This window comes from Microcaecilia unicolor, chromosome 12 (assembly GCF_901765095.1).
Source record: "Microcaecilia unicolor chromosome 12, aMicUni1.1, whole genome shotgun sequence".
In the NCBI taxonomy this organism is placed as follows: domain Eukaryota; kingdom Metazoa; phylum Chordata; class Amphibia; order Gymnophiona; family Siphonopidae; genus Microcaecilia; species Microcaecilia unicolor.
The window spans coordinates 69514728-69531608 of NC_044042.1; the positions used below are offsets into that span (position 1 = coordinate 69514728).

Below are 16881 nucleotides of genomic sequence, written 5' to 3' on the forward strand. Positions count from 1 at the left end.
GCACTATCTAAAGTCTGCAATGACCTATTCCTCGCCAAATCCAAAGGTCACTACTCCATCCTCATCCTCCTCGATCTCTCCGCCGCTTTTGACACTGTCAATCACAACCTACTTCTTGACACACTGTCCTCCCTTGGGTTCCAGGGCTCTGTCCTCTCCTGGTTCTCCTCTTATCTCTCCCATCGTACCTTCAGAGTACACTCTCATGGTTCGTCGTCCTCCCCTATCCCGCTCTCTGTTGGAGTTCCTCAGGGATCTGTCCTTGGGCCCCTTCTTTTTTCAATCTACACCTCTTCCTTAGGCTCCCTGATTTCTTCTCATGTTTTCCACTATCATCTTTATGCCGACGACACCCAGCTTTATTTTTCCACGCCAGAAATCACTGCGGATACCCAGGCCAAAGTCTCGGCCTGCTTATCCGACATTGCTGCCTGGATGTCCAACTGCCACCTGAAACTGAATATGTCTAAGACTGAACTTATTGTCTTCCCACCCAAACCCACTTCCCCTCTCCCTTCACTCTCTATCTCAGTTGAGAACACCCTCATCGTCCCCGTCTCATCTGCCCGCAACCTCGGTGTCATCTTCGACTCCTCCCTCTCCTTTTCTGCGCACATCCAGCAGATAGCCAAGACCTGTCGCTTCTTCCTCTATAACATCAGCAAAATTCGCTCCTTCCTCTCCGAGCACACCACCCGAACTCTCATCCACTCTCTCATTACCCTCTCGCCTTGACTACTGCAACCTACTCCTGACCGGCCTCCCACGTAGCCATCTACTCCCCCTTCAGTCCATCCAGAACTCTGCCGCACGTCTTATCTTCCGCCTTAACCGATATACTCATATCACCCCTCTCCTCAAGTCACTTCACTGACTCCCAATCAGATACCGCATACAGTTCAAGCGTCTCTTACTCACCTACAAATGCACTCGATCTGCGGCCCCTCCGTACCTCTCTACCCTCATCTCCCCTTACGTCCCTACCCGTAACCTCCGCTCTCAAGACAAATCCCTCCTTTCAGTACCCTTCTCCACCACCTCCAACTCCAGGCTCCGTCCCTTCTATCTCGCCTCACCCCATGCCTGGAACACACTCCCTGAGCCCATACGCCGTGCCCCCTCCCTACCCATCTTCAAATCAATGCTCAAAGCCCACCTCTTCAATGTCGCCTTCGGCTCCTAATCACTACACCACTTCAATGTCGCCTTCGGCTCCTAATCACTACACCACTTCTCAGGAAACTTATCTACCCCAACTTGACATTTCGTCCATTAGATTGTAAGCTCTTACGAGCAGGGACCGTCCTTAATTGTTAATTTGTACAGCGCTGCGTAACCCTAGTAGTGCTCTAGAAATGTTAAGTAGTAGTAGTAGATGTGATCCAACTGTCCACCGACTTTCGCAATTGTCTTCAGTGGTGGACAGTCCAGCCCATTTTGACCATGGGATGACCATTCCAAATTCCTCAGCCACAGAAAGTGCTGACGATGGCTAGCAGATTGCATATCTTTTACTTATGCCCAAGCTGGGCTTACTCTGGAGGGTCATGTCACGGCTCATAATGTTAGAGCCATGGCTGTATCAGTGACTCACTTAAAGTCAGCCTCCATTGAAGAGATTTGCAAGGCTGCAACGTGGTCATTAGTCCACACATTCACATCTCACTACTGCCTTCAGCAGGATACCCAATGTGACAGTCTGTTTGGGCAGGCAGTGCTGCAGAATCTATTTGGGGTTTAGAATCCAACTCCACCCCCCTTAGACCCTTTTTTTATTCTGTTCCAGGCTGCACTCTCAGCTAGCTGTATATAGTTTTCAGGTTAATCTATGTTATGTCCTTGCCGTTGCGAGGCCCAATTGGCCAATGTTCATTGTTTTGAGTGATCCTGGATGCTAGGGATACCCCACGTGTGAGAATAAGCAGCCTGCTTGTCTTCTGAGAAAGTGAAGATACTTACCTGTAGCAGGTATTCTCCGAGGACATCAGGCTGATTATTCTCACAATCCCTCCCACCTCCCCTTTGGAGTTATTTGTTATGCTTTTTGATTTAACTGAGGTACGTGCTTGCACGACGGGTGGGAAATCAGTCCGCGCATGCGCACTGCACGCGCACCGGAGGACTCCAGCAAAACATTTTTTGTGTTTTCTTGCTGTGTGGACGTGGACCCACGTGTGAGAATAATCAGCCTGCTGTCCTCAGAGAATACCTGCTCCAGGTAGGTATCTTCGCTTTATCTATTGTCCCTGTAAAGGTCAAGAAAACACAAACTAGCTAATGTGCCCTCCTAGATCATAAATAAGGGAATTAATTATATATACAAAGCTGGTTAATGTGCAAAACCAGACATCTCTATATTAAACACTGGGCTGACTCTAGAGAGTCATATCAGGGCTCATAATGTCAGAGCCATGACTGTGTCGGTGGCTCAGTTAAAGTCAGCCTCCGTTGAAGAAATTTGCAAAGCTGTAATGTGGTCTTCAGTTCACACATTGACGGCACACTACTGCCTTGAGCAGGATACACGACGCGACAGTCGGTTTGGGCAGTCGATGCTGGAGAATCTATTTGGGGTTTAGAATCCAACTCCACCCACCTAGGCCCGTTTTATTCTGTTCCAGGCTGTATATAGTTTCAGGTTAATCTCTGTTATGTCCTTGCCGTTGCGAGGCCCAGTTGATCATTGTTTATTGTTTTGGGTGAGCGTGGATACTAGGGATATCCCCTGTGTGAGAATATTTCAGCCTGTTTGTCCTCGGAGAAAGTGAAGTTATTTACCTGTAGCAGGTATTTTCCGAGGAGCTGAATATTCTCAGAATCCCGCCCACCTCCTCTTGGAGTTGTTTATTTGTTTATGCTTTTGTACTTAACTGATTTACGCGCTTGCATGGTGGGTGGGAAGTCAGTCCGCACATGCGTGGCGCGCCACTGCACGCGCACCAGAAGGCTCTAGGAAAATCTTTTCTTTTTGCTATATTTTTATTCTAATTCCCGGGCCGGTGCGGTTCGCCGACCCATGTGTGAGAATATTCAGCCTGCTGTCCTCGGAATACCTGCTACAGGTAAGTATCTTCACTTTTTGGGCCTTCAAGTGATATTGTGCAGCTTCTTCATGGCAAGAGCATACCTGAAGTGGCATGAGCAGTCGACAAACCAAGACAAGCACCATAATGCCCAGCTGGAAGCAGGTCTTGCCTGCTTGGCGGATGCTGTTTGACATACTGTAGGGTTACGGCCCGCAGTATGTCTTTTGGCTATCATGGCTTGTTGGCAACTCTGGTGGTGGCATTGGGCAGCAGATGCAGAGTCAAGTCATGTCTAGTTAAACTGTCCTTTCGGAGCAAGTGGCTATTTGAAGACTTCAGTAATTTGGTGAAAGAACTGGGGGAAACAAAGCCACAGTGGCTGCCAGAGTGTAAGAAGAAAGCATCTGGTCATCCGTCTTCAGGGGCCTCTTGATCTTACCGATTTTGAGACAGCAGACCGTATTGCCTAGATTTCAGCAACATGGTCAGAAGTCCCGCTTTCAATCTTCCTTTCTTTGTGGACAGGAAATCCTTCTCTCTGTGAGCTAGAGTTCCCAATGCCTCCAGAACTTCGGTGTGATGTGAGGCTGGTCCACTCTTCTCTTTCTCCGATGGGAGGACGTCTTCTGAAGTTTTAGGAGTAGGCCAAAATCACTTCAGACCAGTGGGTTCTAGATATTCTTATAGAAGGTTTCAAGTTCTCCACCCGGTCGCTCCTCTCTCCTTGCAAGCTACTTGTTGAAAGGGAACCAAGGCAGTTTAGGTTCAGTCCATCGTAGATTCCTTGCTGCTACTCCTGGCATTGTTTCAGTACTCCAGGCTGAACAGGGACAAGGCAGATACTCTGTCTACTTCATTTTCCCAAACGGGGAAGGCCCCTTTCATCCGGCCTTAGTCTCAAAGGTCTAAATCACTGCCTCCAAATGCCCTACTTTCTCATAGAGACACTAAGAGCAGTCATAGCCTTGGTTCAAGTGGGAGAACTTCTCACAGCCTCGATCTCAAGGAGGCATAGTTGCATATACCCATATGGAACGGCATCAGAGGTTTCTATGTTTTACGGTGCTGAGCCTTCACTGCCAGTTCGGGGCTTTTGCCCTTTGGCCTCGCCCCTGCTCGAAAAACGTTTAACAAGATTATAGTGGTGGTGGTGTCCTTCCGTAGGCACTAGGGAATCAGTTCACCTATATCTCGATGACTAGCTCATTTGTGTGTTGTCCTATTCGGACAGCGTGGCAGCAATAGATAAAGTTGTATGTCTTCTGCAGTCGTTGGGTAATCCAGTTTCGGGCAGACTAACTCCATCGTAGACATTGGAATAGCTTGGTGTTCTATTCGATACAGCATGGGAAAGGATCTTCCACACTGAGCGCAGGAGGTTAAAACTAGTTTCAACAGATTTGTTTTCTCCTGAGTCAAGGTAGGTCCAGGGTCTGGGGCTACGTCCAGGTTCTTGGGTCAGTGATGGTGGCAGTGGAAGTGGTGACATGAACAAGGGGTCACATGCGGCCATTACAGGAATCTCTTCTCAACCGCTGATCTCCAGTATCACAGAAGTACGACCTTCATCTTCCTTGGACGCTGGTTGCCAGACGGAGTATGAAGTGGTGGCTGTCGCCCGGAAATTTGACCATCAGAGCCCCCTTTCCGATAGCACAATGGGAGGTGGTGACAGTGGATGCCAGCAAGTTGGATTGGGTTAACTCATTACAAGTTCTATCTGGCACAGGGCATCTGGACAGAACAGGAGTCGCCAGTGGTTGGTAAATCACTTGGTGCTCAGGACACTGCAGAATACCTTGGGCGACTTTGCTTCCTTTCTGGTGGGGGCTCTGATCTGAGTTTTCACCAACAATGCAATGGCACTGGTGTTAAACAAGGAAGTTAGGACCGATGGGTTGAGCAGCGAAAATCTCTGCTTGTTCAGAGCACATATCTCTGGGTCCTTGAATGTGGAGGTAGACTTTCTCAGCATGTACTCTTTGGACTTGGGAGAATGATAACTACTCAGCCAGGAATTTCTGCTGATGGGCTTCTCCGCTTCTGGAGTTGATGGCGATGAACAGGAACTCCAAAGTGCCCAAGTTCTTTAGGCATTGGAAAGAATGGGCTCAGTTGAGATCAATGCCCTAATGGAGCTTTGGCCAGAGGCATGTCTATTGTATGTCTTCCCTCTACCCGTGGTAGGCCGTGTGTTGAAAAGAATCTCATTGCACCAAGGTCAAATAATTCTTGTAGGTTTTGGATTGGCCACGATGGCAGTGGTACATGGACCGGGTTTCGACTGCTGGATGAGGTTCCTCTCCATCTTCCGCAGGTATATGGCCTCCTAAAGTAAGGTCTGGTGTTCATGGAGGATACATGCTCCTTTGGTCTTATGGCTTGGCCATTGAAAAGGGGCTCGGTTGAGACAAAAAGGTTATTCTGATTTGGTGGTCATTGCTACCTTGCTTCAGGTTTGGAAACACTTTACATCCACGGCATATGCGAGAATGTGGATGACATTTGATGGCTGGTGTTTTGAGGGTGGCCTGTCTTCCTTCTCTGCTCATATTGTGCACGTCTTAGTATGTCTCCAAGGAGCTCTTCAGAAAGGATTGGTGTTGGGTTCTCTAAGTTCAGGTTGCGGCTTTTGCCTGCTTCAGGGGCTGACTACAGAAGATGTCTCTATGGCTCACCCGCATATTGTATGCAGGGAGTGGGCCGCTTGCGGGTCTCCCTTTTGTATCCGTGTCTATTCCAACAGGCTGCCTAGAAAGATCTTGCGCTAAAGACAACATTCTTGGGGCTGTTGTGTTGTCATGTAGAGTTTTGAAGCTACAGGTTCTCTTGTTGGGATACCTTCCTTCATTTTTCAGAGGTGGGCTGTCCCTTTGCACGATTCCTTCCTTTCTTCCGAAAGTGCTATTGGCATTTCATCTTAACCAATCTGTGGAGCTTCTGTCCTTTTGCAGAGAGGATGAAGAGGGTTCAGTATTGTTCCTTGACGTGTGTAGCATCCTCATTAGATATCTGAAAGTCATGAATGAGTTTCACAATTGGACAGACTGTGTTTTTTGGTAAACAGGAGTTTTCCAAGCCCACATTTGCTGGATGGCTGAAGGAGACTATCTTGCCAGCTTATTGTTTGCGGGGTAGCAGGCTCCTCGGGCCTTGCAGGCTCATGTTACAAGGTGGACACCAAATGAAGCAGATACGTATGTGGAAAACAATATTTAATTGATATGGATCAATAAAAAATTAACAAGCCCGACACAGGCCGTGTTTCGCCCCACTGGGCTGCATCAGGGGCTACAAAACAAACAATCATATAACAATTAGAACAAATATAAAAGCAAATAAACATAAAAATAGATATAAAATAATAATTACATTTCATTACCATAATCTCATACTCGGCTGATAGTAATAGAACACCATGGTGATACAGTTAAATAAAAAATAAATTGAAATATCAAAATATTGTATAGAACTTGTACAAATTGAATAAAAAATATGAATAAAAATAATATAATGTAAATCACTAACATTCATAGACAAACAATATATATGTGTATGTATCCTGTTAGACATCAAATAAAACACATTGTTAATAAATAGTCAAAAACTTCATAATATATTTAATATATAGATAAATGAATTAAGTAAATTGAATTAAAAAGCCAATGAAATATATGCTGCGTATATGTTTAAAGTAAATTTGACACCTAATCGATATCTATAAAATCATATAGTCTCCACTTGAGTATCTAGAGAATATTAAATAAAAAGTGAAAAATAAAAAATATATAAAAAAATAGTAATACAAAAATAATTACTAAAGATTATAGAAAAATAAATACCAATAGAAAAATAATAAAGAAAATTATAGACAAGTATCCAAATCTAAATCATTAAATAAATGAATATATACATATACATATATATATACACATATAAACTTCATTCCACAGGGTGGCATCTCCCACCCACTCTAGGAATTGCTTTTGAACATCTCACAGGTTCCGGAATAGTGGGAAACTACATAATGGAAGGATAAATTAGGTCTTACCTGATAATTTTCTTTCCATTATACCTTCCCACTATTCTAGAGGCTTGCCTGATTTTCTGAGATTTTTAGTTGGTGCAAAATAATGGGTCAAATAATGACTGTCATTTGGCACTTCTTGCATTCTCTACAAGTTGTCCAGAGATGAGAGGTCCACACACGTTTGCTTGTCTGGTTAGTGAGGTTTTTGAAGTGGTTGTGTTTATTCTGAGGTTTTCCTTTACTGCATGTGTACATAAATACTGAGCTGGATTGGGTGCCAAGACAGATGTCTCATCTCAATTATCAGTTCTCTATCTCCACCTGCTGGTTGGTGGACACAACTATCCCCCAGGTTCTGGAGTAGTGGGAGATACTAATGGAAATAAAATGATCTGGTAAGAGTGGCCTAGTGGTTAGAGCACCGGTCTTGCAATCCAGAGGTTCAAATCCCGCTGCTGCTTTTTGTGATCTTGGGCAAGTCACTTAACCCTCCATTACGTCGGCTACAAACTTAGATTGTGAGCCCTCCTGGGACAGAGAAATATCCAGAGTACTTGACTGTAACGCACCTTGAGCTACTACTGAAAAAGGTTTGAGCAAAATCTAAATAAATAAATAAAACTGCTACTGTATTACCTTTGAAATCAAAATGAAACCTTGTCCCATGAACATCCACCTCTTTGCATAACTGGGATTTTTATTCAAATCTTCCTCCTCAGAATTTGTTGTCCTCGATATGGTGAGAGAAAACAGACTGAAACAGACTGGGGGAAGCGCTGTGTTGACAAATTTGACATCATTGGCATTATTGGAGAAGGAACATATGGACAGGTTTACAAAGCGAAGGATAAAGATACAGGTACTGGGAAGCAGTAGTATTGGTTATATATTATTTTTTATTACATTTGTACCCCGCGCTTTCCCACATATAGCAGGTTCAATGCGGCTTACATAGTAAATGGAATTACAAAGTCTTGAAGGAGTATATTACAAATTGAAGTAAACATAGTAATAATGGGGTTTTAGGGATATGTAAATTTAACATGGAGAGGTAAATAAAGATAGGATGAGCAAAAGGAAAAGAGATTGGGAGAGGTATGGTGTGGGGAGGATGGAGAATAAAAGATTGGGGGATGAGCATAAGGAGATTGGGAGACATGGTCTAGGGTGTAATAGGACATGGTCTAGGGTAGTGATGGCGAACCTTTCAGAGACCGAGTGCCCAAATAACAACCCAAAATCTAATTATCGCAAAGTGCCAACAGGGCAATTTAACAATTTAACCGCTCCCTCTCATCCCCCTCCCCATCGCCCTTCCTCCAAGTTCCAGGCCCCCTCCCTCCCTTCCTTCGAGTTCTAGGCCTCCCTCCCTCCCCTCCCTCCCCTCCCTCTCTCCTTCCCCCCCCCCCCCCCCCCCCCAAGTTCCAGGGTCTCCCCCTCCCTTCCTTTGAGTTCCAGGGTCTCCCCCTCCCTCCCGAGCTCCAGGGTCTCCCAGAACTGTGAAGCAGGCTTTGCAGAAATATCTGTGGTGATTTGAATATCTGTACTGTTAATATATATGATAGAAGTTGAACGTTTTCCAGTGAAGGTCTATTTTGACAGTGTTTGTATGACAGCAGAGAATATGTAATATACTGATGGTATTACAAGTTTTGAGTGAAACATACGAGAATAAGAGTCTCATCTTTGGAGTTAGTTTCCAAATAAAGCATGGTTCTAGATTGAGAAGATTTTTCTGTTGCTGTTCCTCTTGGAAAAGAGGCTATAAATTTTTAGGAGTCCTTAAGAAATGCAGGATATGTGTGATCCATTTCCAGTCTTTTCCATTAACCTGTTTTTGCTATGGAGTGTTACAATAGTGACTTCAGGAATATATGCTGGGCGTACTGAAAAACATCTGTTTTGGTTCCAGCTGTCTCAGTTCAGTTTGCCCTAAATAAGAAAATGCAAGTAGGATACCTCTATATGTAATAGTTTTATTTCTTAAGAGGAATAAACCTTATCAATGTTTTTGGTATGAAACTGTCAAAAATATTAGGATAAACTAATATTACAGGTGTTAGGCCCTCATGATGTGTATATTTTATACAGGAGTGTCTTATAATGCTTTGTCATGACAGGTGAGCTGGTGGCGCTGAAAAAAGTGCGCTTGGACAATGAGAAAGAAGGTTTCCCCATCACAGCTATTCGGGAGATTAAAATCCTTCGACAGCTCATCCACTGCAGTGTCGTTAACATGAAGGAAATTGTTACTGACAAACAAGATGCTCTGGATTTCAAGAAGGACAAGGGTAGAACTCGAAAGCCTTTAATGTTATTTTTTTTACTGTTGGGATAGGGTTTATTTGCCTCTCAGGTTCGAAAATAGTCCTGAATCCCATAAATTCACTGATAGGATGGAAGAAACAAAAGTCTAATGATTATCTACTTAACTGTTAGGGGTTGTGCTGCAGTTATGTTTTCTCTATTTCTGTCACAGCAGTTTTTTTTTTGTGGTGACAAAGGGGAAAATTGTTGCTGCATCCATAACTTATTATCTTGGATCTCGGTAAACATTCTGTTCCTCATTGTCCTCCAACCAGTCCAGACAAGTGGGTTGTCCTCTCCTACCAGCAGATGGAGACAAACTACAAAGACTGTGACATCATCCTATAACAGATCCTTCCTTTATGTTACTTCCCACTATTCCAGTACATGTGGGTAGTCATATCCATCGACCATCAGGTGAAGATAGAGAATACAGAACTGAGCCCCCCTACCACCAGCCCAGTTCCTTAGTATTTTCTATCGCCAGCAGGTGGATGAACAGACTCCTGGTTCTGAGGGCTCCTGGTCCAGTTGGTCAGCTGGTTCCCAGTTGAGCATAGCGGACAGTTGTAGTGGTGACATACCTGGTGGTGCTGGGTCCCTGTCGTTTTCTTGCCTGGGGTATTTCTGTGTTTCCTCCTTTTCTTCTCTGCTGTCCTGATGTGGAGCCTGTTCAGCAGCCCAGGTTTCTTTAAAAAAAAAAAAAAGGAGAGTTAGATGGGTGCTTAGCTGTGATCTGTCTGGCCTGGAGATGTGAGCAGGGAGGGCGGCTGTGACTCTTGGAGCTACGAATGCCATGCTGCTTGTCTCTCCTGGTGAGTGTGGCCTTGGAACCCCGTTTAGGTCATGCACAGTGGCATTTGTGCTTTATTCGCAAAAAAAAAAAAAAAATACAAGCTTGTCCGGCATGTAAAAAACAAAAAAAGAGCACCAAGGCATTCCCGAGTTACTGTCTGTATGGGTGATGGCAGCTCCCGCGGAAGATGTCAAGCACTGCTCTCATGTGGGGGTTGACACTCAGGCCACTGCACAGTGTACAGGCCGGTGGTTCCGAGTGGAGGGGAGGACATGGAGCAAGCAGCGGTGGGGTGTGATCCCTCGCAGCAGCTGTGTTTTTTGGGCTCCGGTTCTCCAGGGCAGCGCCTGAGTGTTTCTCCTCAGCGGGAGGTGGGAGCAGCAGCCATATTGTCTTCTGCAGTGCGGGAGGCTCTGACGTTGGTGGGGCTGTTGGTCAGGGCATGCCCTTCTACTACTACTACTTATCACTTCTATAGTGCTACAAGGCATACGCAGTGCTGTACACCATACATGAAAAGATAGTCCCTGCTCAAAGAGCTCACAATCTAATTAGGACAGGCAAACAGAACAACTAAGAGGTAAGGGAATTAAAGAGGTGGGAATAAAAGGGTATAGGGCAAGTGAGTAACATAGTAACATAGTAGATGACGGCAGAAAAAGACCTGCACGGTCCATCCAGTCTGCCCAACAAGGTAAACTCATATGTGCCACTTTTTGTGTATATCTTACTTTGATTTGTAGTTCTCCAGAGTTCGTTCTCCTGCTATACCAGGCCTATCTGTTGAAGCAAGGTGTTTCACTTTGGGCAGGCTCTTTTACTCTTGTGGTTGTGGAGGAGGGGCCCCACCCCACACACACCCCTGCTCCCAAGAGATCCAGAAGGGAGTTAGCTGAAGATCCTGTTGAGACCTGGCTTCTAATTTGTCGGAGGTGGTATCTCTGTGTTAGCGGAGCCTTTTGAGGAGGGTGAGTTCCCTCTGGGGGAGGGTGATGACCCACGGGTTCTCTGCTTATTTCACAGAGAAGAGTTAGGCTCCCTGATTTCTGAAGCGTTGGCAGCGCTCTCTATAGAGGATTACCTGATTACCTCGGAGTGGAGTGTGCCGGGCACGTGCCTGAAGGTAGGGAGGGCCATGGCCTGTCTCTCCCTTGGTGCTGAAGGAGAAGTTTGTGTTACCTAAGGTGGACTTGGTGGTGATGACAGTCACCGAAAAGATTACCTTGCCAGTAGAGGGAGATATTGCCCTGAAGAATCTTCAGGACAGAAAGCTGGAACAGGCTTTGAAGCAGGCGTTTGAAGTTGCAGCTGTGGGGCTTCAGGCATCCATTTGCAGTTCCTTTGTCACACAGGCCTGTTTGCAGTGGCACAAACAGTCCACTTTTCAGGGGCGGGTCCCTGCTCAGCTGGAGGCTGGTTTTTGCCTATCTAGCGGACACCGTGTATGACATGCTTCGGTTTCCTTGTCGAGGGGCTGCTCGGGCGCCATGAATCAAGGGCACGGTCGATGCCTTGTTGGCACTTGATGCTGTTGTTCCCGTAAATCTGAACACAGTCAAGGTTGATACTCCATTTATTTTGTGGTTACAAAGAAGGAGGGTATCGTGTGGTTCATTTTGGATCTCAAGGGGGTCGACGTGCCTGCGGGTTGCCCGTTTTCGGATGGAAACCCTGAGATCGGTGATCACATCTGTTTGGGAGGAGGAGTTTCTCACCGCTCTCAACCTCAAGGAGGCGTGTATGGTACATTTCCATCTGGGGGGCCACATCAGCAGTTTCTCCGCTTTGTGGTCCTGGGCTGGCACTTTCAATTCCGGGCCATTCTGTTTGACCTGGCCATGTCCCTGAGGACTTTTTCCAAAGTCATTAGCCATGGTAGCAGCCTTTCTGAGGCAGCAGAGGATCCAAGTTCATCCATACTTGGACGACTTGCTAATCCGGGTGTCGTCTTACCAGGACAGTGTGCAGGCGACTTCAGCAGTCATTCGGCTTCTTCAGTCCTTGGGTTGGATGATGAATTTCGAGAACAGGTGGCTGGTTCCATCGCAGCAGCTGGAATATCTGGGTGTTCAGTACTGAACGATCCCAGCCTTTTCTGACAGACAGGCGGTGCATCAAGTTGGTGCATCAGATTTGGCTGCTCCTAACTCATCTGGGACTATGCTTAAGTTCTTGGGTCCATGACTGCGGCCATGGAGGTGGTGCCTTGGATGAGGGCGTATATGCGACCGCTTCAGCAGTCTCTGCAGCTGATATCCAGTTTCCCAGGATTAGCGTCTGGCTCCCTTGGATGCTGGCTGTCAGACAGTGTGCTTTGGCGATTGCTTCCCAGTTCTATGAGCCTGGGCGTGCCCTTTCTGGTTCTGCATTGGGAAATGATGACCACAGATGCGAGTTTGTCAGGTTAGGGGGCCTATTGCAGGGGTCACCTGGCTCAGGGCTCTTGGTCTCCGTTGGAGGCCCAGTGGTCCATCAGCTGCTTGGCTCTGGAGGCTTTTGCTCCGCTGTTAAGGAAAGCTCTGGTTTGGACATTCTCTGACAATGCGATAGTGGTGGCCTATATCAACAAGCAGGAGGGAACTCGCAGCAGTCAGCTGGCGGTGGAGTCTGGCTTGCAATGGCCTGGGCGGAGAGGCATCTGCTCTGCGTCTTGGCAGCTCACATTGCAGGTGTCCTAAACGTAGAGGCTGACTTTTCTCAGTTGGATCCCGGCGAGTGGGAGTTGTCAGTTGCGTTTCAGCTCATGGTGAGTCATTCGGGTGTTCCGTCCTTGGCTTTCATGGCAACAAAAGCCGATGCCAAGGTCCTGCAGTTTTTCAGCTGTCACAGGGAAAGGGGCACTATGGGCCTGGACGCACTTCTGCGTACTTGGCCAATCCAGGGGTTTCTGTATGCTTTCTTCCCCGTGGCTGATGTTCAGCTGGATGTTTAAAAGAGTGGTGGGCCATTGGGGCCGGGTTGATTCTGGTGGCCCTGGACTGACCACGGCACCCATGGTATGCAGATCTGATGTGACTGTTGGACAGGGAGCCATTACGATTCCCTGAGGATCGAGGTATCCTCCTCCAACAGGGTCCGGTGGTCATGGAGGATCCCTCCCACTTTGGTCTGGCCCGACCCTTGAGAGGGCTCAACTGAGGAAGAAAGGCTATTTGGGCTTGGTTATTGCAGTCCTGCTTAAAGCTCAGAAGCGTTTTACTTTCTCAGCGTATGTCCGCGTGTGGCATACCTTTGAAGGCTGGTGTGATGTGAAGGGTTTGAATCATTTTTCTTTTTATGTTTTTACATCCTGGTGTTCTTGTAGGCAGGGGTGGTCAAAGGTCTGGCATTGGGTTCCTTGAAGGTTCAGGTAGCGTCCTTGGCATGTTTCCGAGACCGCTTATGGAACTTGTCCTTGGCGGCTCACCTTGATGTGCGTTTTTGAAGGTAGTGGGTCGGCTTCTGTCACCCTTTCGGGCACTTTTTCCAGAATGGGACCTTAACTTGGTCCTTCCGGGGCTATAGTGATCTCCCTTTGAACCCCTTCGTAGGGTGATCATGAAAGATCTTAAGCTGAAGATGGTGTTCCTGGTGGCTATTACTTCGGCATATCGTATTTCAGAACTTCAGGCGCTTTCTTATCAGTCTCCCTTTCTTCAGTTTTCGGAGGCAGAGGTTTTGCTTCGGACTGTACCTTCCTTTCTCCGAGGACAAGCAGGCTGCTTGTTCTCACATGTGGGTCGACGTCCGTGACGGCCCAGGAATTGGCATTTTGCAAGCAAAATATTAAAAAAAAAGTTTTCCAGAGTCTTCTGGTGCACATGCGCGGACCAATTTCCCGCCCATCGCGTGAACGCGTTCCTCAGTTTTCTTTTTTCCGCATTGTAGAATTTTTCTGCGCTCCTCTCTGGCCCGGGAAAGAGTCTTCAACAGTTTTTGGCTTTTTGCCTTATTTCCTTATTTTTCTTTTTTTCTTTTCAATTCTACAGTTAAAAAAAAAAAGGTTCCCGTAGTTTCCTTTAATTTTGTCCACCTTTTAATGTTTCTTTTCGACACGGCCGGCTTGTTCCCTTATTTTTCTGCCCTTTTTTTTTTTTTTTTTTTTTTTTACATCCCAGTGGCTTCAAACGTTGTACACGGTGCAACCGGAGCATCTCAGGTACCGATACCCACACCTGGTGTATCCAGTGCCTTGGGCCTGAGCATAGCCGAGCCGCTTGTAATCTGTGTCTTCGTATGAAGAAACTGACCCAAGCGTCTTGAGAAGCCCAACGAGAAAAGCTTTTTGGGGCTCGGTCTGGTCCTTTGACATCGACTTCGAGGGAAGCATCGACATTGGGAGCAGAGGTAATGGCTGCTGAAAGACCTATTCACACTGGGAGTAGTGAGGCATCGAGTGTCTCCCCACCTGCATCGAGGCCTCCTGCTATGAAGGCCCCCCAAAACCGACCTTCGTCGGACCCGGCCCCTAGGAGGCGTGAGGATTCCATGTCCTCCTCATCGGTACCGAGGAGTCTCGATGATGTGTGTCGAGCGAAGGCGAAAAAGCACTGTCGTTCTCCTTCGACACACAGTGCCAGGAGCTCCGGGGCGTCGAGGGACTCGACACCCGAGAAGCGTTAGTGCTGAGAGGATCGCTCCCCCTCTATTCAGGAGGTGCCGATATGTCGGTCTTCTAGCAGCCTGCTCCAGAGCCTCGACAGATTCTGCCACCGGCTCCTTTACCGACCCTGCAACCTTGTCCGATGGCAGCTCTCAACGAGCGCATCAGAGCCCTGCTTCCAGAACTTGTGGAAGGATTGCTGCGCCAGTCTGCTATGGTGTCGTGCTTGCGGAGCTTAGCCAAGATTGAGTGGCAGAGCCGGTGGTGGGAGGTGGGGCTGGTGGTTGGGAGGCGGGGATAGTGCTGGGCAGACTTATACGGTCTGTGCCGTGAAAAAGACAGGTACAAATCAAAGTAAGGTATACACAAAAAGTGGCACATATGAGTTTATCTTGTTGGGCAGACTGGATGGACCGTGCAGGTCTTTTTTTGCCGTCATCTACTATGTTGCTATGTCTGCTGCAGCAACATGTGGCCCTTCACCTGTGGTGAGATCCGCAGCATCGGTGTCAGCTGCCACCCAGGTCGACTCCCCTTCGTCGGTGGAGGAAGCTCCTACGCAGTCCAGGCGGGCGTCGACTTCTCGGCACCGCCATCGTGGACGTTGTTCCTCGGCGTCAAGGCAGGCTCAGTTTCGGACTGGTCTGAGGGATGTCTTGTCTGATACCGAAGATGATTGTTCATGGGAGGAAGAGGAAGATCCCAGGTACTTTTCTTCTGACGAGTCCTATGGGATTCCCTCTGAACCTTCCCCTCCACCAGAAAGGAGGCTTTCTCCACCGGAGAGTCTATCCTTTACTTCCTTTGTCCGGGAAATGGCTGCAGCTATTCCCTTCCCTATGGAGGTTGAGGATGAGCCCAGGGCTGAGATGCTCGAGGTCCTGGATTATCCTTCTCCACTTAGAGAGGCTGCAACTGCTCCTTTGCATAATTTACTGAAGGAAGTCCTTATGGGAAACTGGTCGTTCCCTCTGTCTTTATCCCGTGATCCCGAAAAAAACTGAATCCCAATATCGGATCCACGGTGAACCTGGATTGATGAGGTCTCAGCTACCTCACAATTCCATGGTGGTGGATTTCGCCCTCAAAAGAGCCTTGGTGCCCCCAGGTAGAGAATCTAGGACTCTTTTGGGAGGAAGACGTATCAGGCCGCTATGCTCGCTGCCAAGATCCAAACATACCAGCTCTTCACGAGCGTCCACTTGCGGAACTTGGTGAGGCAACTGTCCAGCTTGGTTGATGCACTTTTCGCCAGGTAGTCAGGCAGCAGAAGGTGTGTCGTAAATTCCTGGCCAGGGGTACGTTCGATACTTTGATGTAGCATCCAGGATTGCTGCCCAAGGTATAGAGATGCGCAGACTCTCATGTGTTTCTGACCTGGATCATTCGGTTCAGCAGCGGATGGCGGATGTTCCTTGCCAGATAACCTTTTTGGTGAGAAAGTAGAGATTCTTGTTGACCAGATCAAGAAGCATGATGATGCTATGGATTCTCTGTCCCGCCAGGCGTCTTCTGCTACTACTACTTCCTCCTCTAGGAGGTTTTTTGGAGGAAAGAGGAGTGCTCCCTATTCCTATGCTAGGCGTAGGTACACACTCCTGCTTCTCGGCAGCCTGCCCAGGCTCAGTCCCAGCGCGCTCGTTCTCATCAACAGCGTGTGCCTAAGGTCACTGCGGCTCCCCAGGAAAAGCAAGGGACGGTCTTTTGACTGGATCCAGTTCAGCATAGCCTCTGTAAACGTGTCTGTACCGGACGACTTGCTGGTTGGGGGTGCGGTTAATGATTTTTCACCAAAGGTGGTCTCTTATAACTCCAACCGGTGGGTTCTTCAAATTGTCCGGTTAGGATACACCCTCAATCTGGAATCGAACCCTCCAAATTGCCCACCAGGAGCTCAGTCCTACAGCTTCCAGCACAAGCAGGTACTTGCAGAGGAACTCTCCGCCCTTCTCCAGGCCCAAGTGGTCGAACCTGTTCCACCAGGGGAAGAAGGACTGGGATTCTATTCCATGTACTTCCTAGTGCAAAAGAAAACAGGGGGGATGTGTCGAGAAAAGTTCAGGATGGTTTCCCTGGGCACCCTTCTTCCCATGATTCAGGAAAAATGATTGGACTTAAAGGATGCTTACACTCACATCTC

The 16881-nt window shown here is 47.4% G+C and overlaps 1 protein-coding gene across 3 annotated transcripts in view; it reads left to right on the forward strand.

The window, feature by feature from the left end:
- CDK12 (cyclin dependent kinase 12) overlaps positions 1 to 16881 on the forward strand; it is a 246187-nt gene that overhangs the window by 51921 nt on the left and 177385 nt on the right. For all 3 annotated transcript variants that reach the window (XM_030220778.1, XM_030220776.1, XM_030220777.1), the window contains exons 4-5: positions 7776 to 7915; positions 9177 to 9347. In XM_030220778.1, coding sequence (XP_030076638.1) covers positions 7776 to 7915; positions 9177 to 9347 — 311 coding nt within the window. The remainder of the gene's footprint in view (positions 1 to 7775; positions 7916 to 9176; positions 9348 to 16881) is intronic.